The 10,400-nt window shown below is 36.1% G+C and overlaps 2 protein-coding genes across 2 annotated transcripts; both read left to right on the top strand.

The window, feature by feature from the left end:
* Positions 1–320: 320 nt before the first annotated feature.
* On the top strand, positions 321–4,815 carry LOC124883954 (T-cell surface glycoprotein CD3 epsilon chain-like). The gene is made up of 6 exons (XM_047391457.1): positions 321–513; positions 726–923; positions 1,007–1,150; positions 1,258–1,301; positions 2,319–2,399; positions 3,500–4,815. Exons 1-5 carry the CDS (start codon positions 450–452, stop codon positions 2,379–2,381), a joined length of 513 nt encoding a protein of 170 aa, XP_047247413.1. The 5' UTR covers positions 321–449; the 3' UTR covers positions 2,382–2,399; positions 3,500–4,815.
* A 719-nt stretch (positions 4,816–5,534) lies between these two features.
* LOC124883953 (T-cell surface glycoprotein CD3 epsilon chain-like) lies at positions 5,535–8,962 on the top strand. Its single transcript, XM_047391456.1, has 5 exons — positions 5,535–5,839; positions 6,292–6,492; positions 6,579–6,722; positions 6,820–6,875; positions 7,995–8,962. The coding sequence occupies exons 1-5, from the start codon at positions 5,776–5,778 to the stop codon at positions 8,067–8,069; spliced, it is 540 nt and encodes a 179-aa protein (XP_047247412.1). The 5' UTR covers positions 5,535–5,775; the 3' UTR covers positions 8,070–8,962.
* Positions 8,963–10,400: the final 1,438 nt, after the last annotated feature.

Below are 10,400 nucleotides of genomic sequence, written 5' to 3'. Positions count from 1 at the left end.
ATTTTGTCACAGTACAATACTTCTGGGGAAGCTTCCATAAGTTTCCATAAACAAATTTCCAAGACTCAAATTGCCTGTTTGAAGAAATAATTCTTATTTATAGGTTTCACTGCATTATCAGATTAAATCTGTTTTTTATTGCCACCTTTTCTCCATTATTTTTTTTAATCTGGAATAAATCAGAAATCAAAAGGTTTCTCTCTGTATGTTGCACTCCACTTTGAGTTGAATAGAGGTTTAACAGTCTTGAAAAAACACACGCTTCCTGCAGGGTTAAATGCGTGTCTTTAGTGAGTTTCTTAGCGTGCACAAGTGAGAGAGCAAGACACAGAGAGAGAGAGTCTTATTATCTCATCAACCAGGCTGCTGAGTCTGATTCAGACTGATGAGCCTTCACAGATTTGATCCCAACGTCAGACGGACAAAGAAATAAGCAGTGAGGACACAGGATGGGTGTTCAGGCCGTGTGGGTCGTCCTTCTTTTGTTTGTAGTCCATGTGGAGACTCAAAAAGGTTAGCACCAGTACAGTGATATCATAGTTTGTACTGTAAAGTTCAAATATTTCATTTTGTTATGAAAGTTGGACAGATACATACCACTAAATGCAATGGTTATCTGTATGTATATGTTCCTTTAGATGCTGCATTCGAACTATTTTGTTTCTTTGGTTGAGCACAATTTGTTAACGGAACTGAAAAGTTACTAATTGTTTTTCTGATTAAAGGAGGAGTCACATTCTGGAGAGGCACCGTCACTCTGACCTGTCCAGAAAACGGAACATGGACAGGTCAGCCAAAACCAGAACCTTCTACTTCAAAGACCCATGAATTCCAGTTCAAAGGCCAGGCCCAATACGTTTGTGCATACCAAACAAATGCAGGCGAGGTAGAACAAAAATATATGTTCTATGTGAAAGGGAAGGGTATGTAAAAACAGATTTCCTTTTAGCGGCTTTTTGCTTTTGCAGACCTAAATGTTGTTTGACTGATCACTTTCCTCCTCAAGCCTGTGAAAACTGCTTTGAGCTGGACGGATTTCTCTTCATGCTGGTGATCCTCATAGATGTGATCGGGACAGCAATTGTGATGAGGATAATCTATGTTTGCACCAAAAAGAAAAGTCCAGATCTACCCCCCCAACCCCAGAGAGGTAGGAATGAACCCAAGGTCTTCTGGCAATTTATGGCCCTTGAATAAAAGTACTGATGAAATCCTTGGTTTTAATACATTAATATTTATTATCTTTATTTCTTTAAGCACGCGGAAGCCGACCCGGACCAGACCAGTCTTCTGCCTATGAGGTGAGTACTGCCAGGAGCTGTATTACAAAAAGACTGTTCAGTTGTGTGTTTTATTTTGACCTTGTTACCTTAACCTGATTTTCTCTTCCTGTTGATCTAAAATAAGCACCAACATAGCCAACTGTCATGGTCTCATCAAACCCTTCAATCTAAAGCTTTTGTTATACAAGAAAAAATACATTTCTATCAAAGCGAGAAGAATCCTCCGCTCTGCGCCTCCAGTATCAAAAGAGCACAAAAAAGCCAAAAACTAATTCTTGTGTAGGATTTAAAGTTATAGCTACAGTAAGGTGAAAGATAGTTGACTTCTTAAATGTATAATTTCCTTTAAATAGGGTTCTGTGAGGTACGCAAAAGCAGTCAAAACCTTCCTTTCACTGGATGGCAATCTGATTGCTCCGGACGTGGGAGATTTATGATAAATGAGCCAATGGATTAAGCTCTTATTTCTATTGACACCAAATTATTTTGCATTAAACTATTATATATGAAAGAGAATATTTTGTTGCAGCACAACATATAGATTGTCTTTTTTTGAGAAGCCATCAGGAAAATTGTTGTCAGCCTTTTGGTAATTTATTATTCAGCAGATTATCAAATTCCAATAAGGTCTATACCTGAGAATTAGTTTCTAATTTCATTAAAAGAATAACAGTGATCAGTTATGACACTTTACTGAGGATCCGCTGCTATTCAGAAAAAACATTTAGAATATATTGAAATATCTATTTCTACTACACAGGGTGTTGATGGTAAGATATTTGTACTTTCATTTCATTTTATTGTATTTCTTTATTAATTTTATTTAGTGAGTCATTCATGTGTATTTTATTATTATTTATCTATTAATTTGCATACTTGTTTGCTTCATAACAACATACAGTCACTAATGCCACTGATGCTAGTTATGTTGCGCTCTGGTATTACTGTAATTTATTGCTTTATTTATGCACTGCCAGAAGAAGAAGAACCCATCCACATTAACATATTAACATTGTCTGGATTGTGTCTTGGCAGTCACTGAACCCCAACACTCAATCAACGTTAACTTACTCCACCGTGGTGCACAAGACGGGATAGTTGCCCACCATCGGGAAGGTCAGAAGAAGGCACACATTTACTAATTGATCAACAAGATGAGCAATAATGCGCCCAGTAGCATGAAAATACCAAACCTTGTTGTTTTATTTTAACTTTGTTACCTTGAACTGATTTTCTCTTCCTGTTGATCTAAAATAAGCACCAACATAGCCAACTGTCATGGTCTCATCAAACCCTTCAATCTAAAGCTTTTGTTATACAAGAAAAAAAACATTTTCTATCAAAGCGAGAAGAATCCTCCGCTCTGCGCCTCCAGCATCAAAAGAGCGTAAAAATGTGAGACTAATGCAAGAATGCAGCAGGGCTACTAAAATCATGTTAACACTTTGAGGAGCACATTTTGTTGTCAAGTGTCTGATTAGAGGATTATTAACTCCTTTGTGGTATTTAAAGTTATAGCTACAGTAAAGTGAAAGATAGTTTAGCTAAGCTGACTTCTTAAATGTATAATTTCTTTTAAATGGGCTTCTGTGAGGTACGCAAAAGCAGTCAAAACCTTCCTTTCACTGGATGGCTATCAGATTGCATCGCAGGAGATTTATGATAAATGAGACAAATTGTTTTGCATTAAACTATTATATATGAAAGAGAATGTTTTGTTGCAGCACAACATAGATTGTCTTTTTTTGATAAGCCATCTGGAAAAATGTTTTCTGCCTTTTGGTAATTTATTATTCAGCAGATTATCAAATTCCAATGAATTTGTTTAATTAAAAAATAACAGCGAACAGTTATGACACCTGAAAATTTACTGAGGATTCATTGCCATTCAGAACAAAATATTTTAGAATAAATTGAAGGATCTACATCTACTACACATGATGGTAAAATATTTATATTTCATTTTATTTTATTTAGCGAGTCATTTGTTTGTATTGGATGGGCTACTGAAAGTTGTATATTTATTTATTTATTGAATAACGTGTGTAGTAAATGACTGAATTTATATTATTATATATTTATAAGGTTAGTTAGTTAGTTAGTTGTGACCTGAAAAGCCAACTGAAAGTTTCTTAATGTATTAATTGATACATTTAGTTATTTGAGCACTAAATCCTGTCCATATTAAAAATACTGTCTGGATTGTGTCTTGGCAGTCACTGAACCCCAACACTCAATCAACGGAAACTTACTCCACCGTGGTGCACAGGACGGCATAGTTGCCCACCATCTGGAAGGTCAGAAGAAGGCACACATTTACTAATTGATCAACAAGATGAGCAATAATGCCCCCAATAATGCCAAGCATTGTTTTAGATTTAACTTCATGAAAAGTATGCACTGTAAAACTAGTTTAAAATTATTAGTCATCCTTTGTGTATTCCATTGTTAAATTGCAGCTGTCCAAAATCTGCACAGCAAATAATTTGTGTGTATTTAGAGGAATCACCAAAATGTGTTTCTTTATTCTGTTGTCAAACTATGCATTTTTTTAATTATACCAGGAAAAATAGTAGTAATGTCTTTTAAGAGAGTGTCCATGGAAAGACTGAACACTATGGATTAGGGCAAGACAAATTACAACATACATACACACACAATAAGCTATTTTGCTTTCAATTGAAAAAGTCCTTTAAAAAATGTTAGCAATTAAGAGACTTCTCTCTCATCCTAGGATTACTTTTTCTACATTCAAGAGTAGCAATGTTAGTATATATATTTTTTACATGACCAAACCTTTTCAACAAAAACAATTTCAGCACCTTAATGTCATCTTATCTGGTAAAAACTTGACGTCCAAAAAACTTTAGAACCAAACACAAGAATAGATTTAATGTCTGAGATAAATAATAAATATTAAAAGATGTTAATCGACTATCTTGGGACCTGCTGATTTCACAGCAATGAAATGTTGATAGGTTAAAGTCATCAGATTCCTTCCTAATACCTGACGGGATTGTGTGCCATACAGGGCAGCCTGAACCTTTCCAAAATGGTTGTGTGGGGTGCAATAGACAAAGCTGTGGTTGGATAGAGGAGTAATAGTGCAGACATCTTCTAAACATTGTTTTTCAAATTTGTAGAACAAAAACCTGAACACCAGTAAGATAGTAAGTATGGTACAGAAGAGGAGTAGTGAGAAACTATTTTAATCTAAAACTAACTTGTTTATTAAAGATGATGTTAAAACTGCTTGATTGAAATATTGCTTTTGTTGTTGTATTTTGATGTCGAAATCCAACTCAGTACATTTTACAATTTTTAGCCATGGGTTGGCTGTAAATTGTCATTTTATAGTTTTACAGTATCATTGTTTGTTTTCTCATGGAAAAACCTGACATCTTAAAAGCCAAACATTTAATCTTGCATCTAAAAGTAGTTTGTAACAAAGTTGTTTTTAATTGATTATGTAGTGTTTTGGCTAGTGTGGTCTATGTAAAAATAATAAAATTACATGTTTGCTGTAACATAAGTGTTTATTTGCATCTCTTTTTTCTCTTTGCATTTCTCAGCAATAACGGATTATTGAATTATGCATTGAACGATGGTAATATTTTGTGAATTAAACCACTAGGTGGCAGACCTGTACTAGTTGATGCACCAATACACTGTATTTTATAGACTCTAAATGATACCCTTCATATAGCCAAAGCCTGTATAGTGACAGGAGCATACCCAGAGATTAGATCTGTCTACTAACATTGCACAAAACTCTTCTAAAAGCTTAACTGCAGGCTATATACAGTATAGAAATTCTATTTTAGAATTTGTACTGCTAAATATTTGTTTTATAGAGAAGACATTAGGAATACATAGTACAATAAATAGGCTTGAGGTGTAGCAGGAAGAAAACAGCTAGAGCACTCAAACAAATAAGACAAAGGAACAACTGAAATAAAGTAAATATAAAGCATGCTTGAGAACAGGAGCAGAAAATATAACAACATAACATTTAAATGTAAAGTGATTCCTAATATTCATTTGTTTCTGACATTTTATATAAAGTTCGTATTGTACAAATATTTTACAGGATATGTGCAATGCAATGAACTCTTATCCTAATCTAAACTGAAACTAACTTCTTTGATCTGTTTTTGGTTGTAGCTTTTGCCTCCACAGTTCTTGATCTGGATTAAATCAGGAAACAAACAGGAGTCTCTCTTTGCACACTGCACTGCAGATAGACTTCATTTTATGGTTTGACTATGAATTCATCTTGAAAAAAAGAAACACTTCCTGTGGGACTGATTGTGTGTTGGTGTGTGAATGTTCACTAGAGACAGAGAGTCAAAGAGAGAACCACCAGCTCCCATTTACATTTTTCTGACTTTCTGAAAAGACAGTTTGTTGTAAATCATATCCTTTTAGAGACTTTTACAGATTTGACCCAAACATCGAAAACATCAAGAAACAGATAGTAAGGTTATATAGGATGGCTGTTCAGGCTGTGCTCATCGTCCTCCTCATGTTTGCAACCACAGTGAAGACTGTAACAGGTAAATATCTCCCAATGTTGCATTATGTTGCTTCATACTGTAGAGCTGGAGTGTTTAAGTCTCCTTTGACTTTAGATAAAAACCGATATTGTCTCTAAACATGGTATTTGCTTGCATCAACCTTGTTTCCTGTGTTAATGTTCCTTGGCTGCTAACAACCCTGTTTTTTCTTGCTGTTTATATCCATATTCAATTAATGCTGTTTTTCCAACATGAGGTGTTGATTTGAACAGTTTTGTGTAGAGTCATATATAATTATCATTATATGCTTCAAAGAAACTGAGAAAAAAATGTGGCATTCATGAACACTTATATAGTAACCAATGTCAGTTCTGAGATCTTCCTTTTCTCTATATGGGAAGTACTAAGAAGTAGAAAATGGGGTTTACTATAAGGTTATAAAATAAAATTCTTGCAAAGCAGTAACTCTATAACTGTATGACTGTTTAAAGGACAAGCAACATTCTTCAAAAAAGACGTCACACTTACCTGTCCTCAAGATGGAACCTGGCATATGGAAGATACTAAAGTGCAAGATACAGGATATTCATTCACATTCCCATATGAAAGCCAAGTCAAATACAGATGTGAATATGCTAAAGGGGATGACAGTACAACAACCATGAAATATTATTTCTATGTCAAAGGAAAGGGTAAGTAAAAACATATTTTTATTCCGTACCATCAGTGTTAGCTTCTGGGCTAACTCTTGTTTCCATTGCTGCCCTTTCTCCTCAAGCTTGTGATAACTGCTTTGAACTGGATGCCGTGTTCTTCCTCGTGATCATCTTTATGGATATAATCGGGACCGTTGTTGTGATGATGATAATCTACAGGTGCGCCAAAAAGAAAAGCTCAGAAGTACCACCACCCTCCATTAAACGTAAGGCTCAGCTTGTTTAATGCATATCCTTTGATTAAGTACAGTCTTTCTAGAGTCGAAAGATAAAAATGATCACATTCAATCTCTTCATGTCCAGAAGCGCATCCGAGACCAGGACACCGGGCTCCACAAGACCAATTTTCTCACTATGACGTAAGTATTGTCAAAAACTTCTCCAGACTGTTTGATTCACTTATTAGATTACAAAATGTTATTATTGTGCTTAACTTATAAACACAATGATTTCCTTTTATATTTTAATTAAAGAATCCTATCAGAATAATTCATAGTTGAAGACAAGTTTAACAAAATGAATCTACTCAAGTGAGAAATTCCTTACAGCTTTTAACTTCTTATGGCCTTTATCCAAAGTGCTATTTGTTTAATTAATAATGTTGAGTAACTCATCACATTCTGTCATCCATTGGATTTAGGGAATTCATTGTTAGCACGCTAGTTATCTAAAGATTTTGTGCTAAATGTCAACTGCAGCGGTGGCGCAGTTGGTAGCACTGTTGTCTTGCAGCAAAAAGGTCCTGGGAGAGGGAGTTTGCATGCTCTCCCTGTGCCTGTTAGGTTAATTGGTCTCTCTAAATTGCCCTTAGGTGTGTGAATGAGGGTGTGCATGGTTGTTTGTGTGTTATCCTGTGATGGACTGGCGATCTGTCCTGGGTGTACCCCGCCTCCCGCCCATAGACTGCTGGAGATAGGCACCAGCTTCCCAACGACCCAGTATGGAAGAAGTGGTGTAAAAAATGACTGACTGACCGTAAACTGCAAATTTAGAAGAGACATTAATGATGCTGCAGTCGGTGTTGGTCTTAATTGTACATGGGCCCTCAAACAAAGTCCTGCTTTGAGTCCCACATAGTCTTTGGCCAGCCCTGCAATCCAAGATCAGTAGATCAAACTCACTTACTGCTTCCATCACTGTAGGATTTATTCCTTGTTAACCTAGTTATACCAAACTAATACCTACAGCTTGAGCGTCAGTCCTCTCATCCACCAGAAAAACGATGTCGGAGAAGTTGGTTTGATTCAATTTCTCACTACTGGATCATTTGTGAGTTTTAATTGGTTGGCCGAGATGTTTTGGCTGCATGTTGTAAGTTTTAGAGATAACTGACATTTAAAAATATGATTTGCGAAATCTGTACCAAGATTATGAGTAAGTTTACCAATTTCACCAGTCTGGTATTACTTGTATTTAATGTCAATGTGTGCTGTGATCCATCCATCATATTACAACATGTTCTGTTTGTCTTCTTACAGTCACTCAACCCTAACACTCGATCGGAAACCTACTCTACTGTTGTGAACAGTGGTATGCTGAACAGGACCGGATAGACACATGTCCTCAATTATAAAACTCCTTATATACGTGTAGTGCAGGTATAAGCAAAATAGATAGCGTACACCACTGGAGAAAAGTTACGTTTTGTTTTATTTCAAGTTTCCAATTTATTAAAGGTGTTGCATCATGCAAAAATGTATAGATTCCATCTGTACATCTTATATATTATACCATCTTGATGTCATTGTATGGCCTCAAGAAACACAAAATCTTGAGACATTAAACATTGTTATGGCTGACACAAACCTTATCGTCCTATTGGTATGCACACCTTTTGTTCACTAAGGTCTACAAAAACATTCTCAGCAAGTATAATTTGTGACAAAGGTGTTACACAGGAAGTTATTGTGTTATATAGTACTAATTGAAAGAAAGTACATCTGTATTGTGTCCGATCTGGGATTCATTTTGATTAAGTAGTAACACCGGTGTGAAGTCTGTGGTGTGCTTTTGGAAACCTAAAGTTAAATTTATGTCATTCTACAACCTGGTAAAGAACAGATTGTTTATATATGCAAACCTTGGAATGGAAAGAAGGTGGACAAGTTTCATTTTTACCACTTTTTAGAACTGTCAGTGTTCCCAGGTTAGGGTATTTTGAGGTTGTAGATATAATGCTTCGAATATTCAAACTTTTTATTGGATTTAATAAAAATCACAATTGTATGATCAAACTGAATTATATATGCTTTGCTTTTTCTTTTTGTTTATAAAACTGCATGTGGGCTAATACTGACGTTGACTCAGGACATTGTCACATGAGCAGCAAGTCTTTTGTCACACATTTTCCTCATCTTTTTGTCTTATTTCTGATTTTATTTGGATATTTTTATAGTTTTATCTGTGTTTCGGTAATCGAAATAAACATGTAAAACAAATTGTCCAATTTTTCTTTCTGTATATGGTTGAAAACGATACTGTGATGGCTGATACACAACTGTGTGATTCATGAGGCGGTTTCAAACCCGCAGGTCATATCTGCAGCACCTACCCTGAAGAACACAGTCACCACCGGTGTGTCCTCGTCTCTCTTCATGTCTCATGAAAGACAGACTTGGTGGAAACATCCGACAAGTCTCTCAGACCTTTCTTACTGTGTTTCTGCATATTTCACATTATCAGGCATCGGATGGAAAGGTTGTGTCACATCATGTTTGTTTCTTCTGTTTGTTCTTCCCAGCAGTGACAGACAGCAGTTATACTGAATGGAAATGAAAGCATGAAATGTGATGCAATAGATCTTCCTCATGTAGATGATTATTGATTACTACATGTTTTGAAAAGCAGTTCAGAGATGTAGTGCTTTGTGGAAACACTCCTCCTACACCCCAGCTATCGTCATTTACACCTGGTGTAGGTTTGTGTGACAGAGTAGAAGTCTAAACAATGGTTTCTTCTATGTGACTGTGTCAACACAAACCGCTCCCACACACAGACCTACATCTGCTCATCTGCCTGGGTGAGAGAACATCCGTGCACTGGTGTAGACACTAGTGTTCAATGTACACGTGCACTGTGTCATAAAAGTGTGTGTGTGCATGCTTTAGGGTAGACGTTGGCTCAGTATGGCTGAGTGTAGGGGGTTGATCAGGGTTGGGTTTACTCAGCTCAGCTGTATGAAACTTTAAAGCTTATTGTTTGATCTCTAGTTCTCAATTCCAAGTAAATTTAAAGAACAAAAATGCATTTGTTGTCAGGCTGGTAGCTGACATGTTGATTTTCTTCTTCCAGAGACTGGTTGGCTCCTACAGTACAGAAAGATGAATATTGGGTAAACTGGTGATTGCTCTCAGGTCTCAAAGTATGATTGCAGGGTTCTGGCACTCAGTCCAGGATGAATCCCAGCCCTCACTGCTGGGACAGACCCCAGCTTCCCCCTGACTTTAGACAGCAATAAGCATGTGGCCTCTTAGAGCACGAATGAGTTAGTTTTTGGTAGAAGAGGGAAAAAAAACAATGATGATGTTAATTTATCTTAACTTCAGAAGCTTCAGAACTGAAATCAACTCGTCTCTACCCTCCTCTTCTCAGTTTCCTGTCATTGCTGTGGTGCTTACAGTAACTGTGTGTTTATAAACGTTTACCGCTGCTCTTCTATTTGTCCTTGTTGTATACCTCCCTTATTTCTCCAAATGTAAAACCCGATGTCTAAAACAACACAAACTGCAGATTGTTTTTAAGATCTGATATCATAGGCTAATATAAAATGATAATAAATTACAATCTAAAAGGGTGAAATGCATTTTTATTCAGATGTGTTTTTTTCTGGGACCCTTAAATAAAATCCAGTCCAAATAATTGTCTTCAGACAATATCTAGTTTAA

Source organism: Girardinichthys multiradiatus, chromosome 18 (genome assembly GCF_021462225.1).
Source record: "Girardinichthys multiradiatus isolate DD_20200921_A chromosome 18, DD_fGirMul_XY1, whole genome shotgun sequence".
In the NCBI taxonomy this organism is placed as follows: Eukaryota; Metazoa; Chordata; class Actinopteri; order Cyprinodontiformes; family Goodeidae; genus Girardinichthys; species Girardinichthys multiradiatus.
This window is presented reverse-complemented; position numbering and strand designations above follow the sequence as displayed.

Bases quoted from the DNA above. Each gene is read 5' to 3' on its own strand.
- LOC124883954 (XM_047391457.1), top strand. From the start codon at position 450: ATGGGTGTTCAGGCCGTGTGGGTCGTCCTTCTTTTGTTTGTAGTCCAT. The intron at 1,151-1,257 runs GTAGGAATGAAC...TATTTCTTTAAG, and splicing joins ACCCCCCCAACCCCAGAGAG to CACGCGGAAGCCGACCCGGA. The intron at 1,302-2,318 runs GTGAGTACTGCC...GTGTCTTGGCAG, and splicing joins ACCAGTCTTCTGCCTATGAG to TCACTGAACCCCAACACTCA.
- LOC124883953 (XM_047391456.1), top strand. From the start codon at position 5,776: ATGGCTGTTCAGGCTGTGCTCATCGTCCTCCTCATGTTTGCAACCACA. The intron at 5,840-6,291 runs GTAAATATCTCC...GACTGTTTAAAG, and splicing joins CACAGTGAAGACTGTAACAG to GACAAGCAACATTCTTCAAA. The intron at 6,493-6,578 runs GTAAGTAAAAAC...TTTCTCCTCAAG, and splicing joins TTTCTATGTCAAAGGAAAGG to CTTGTGATAACTGCTTTGAA.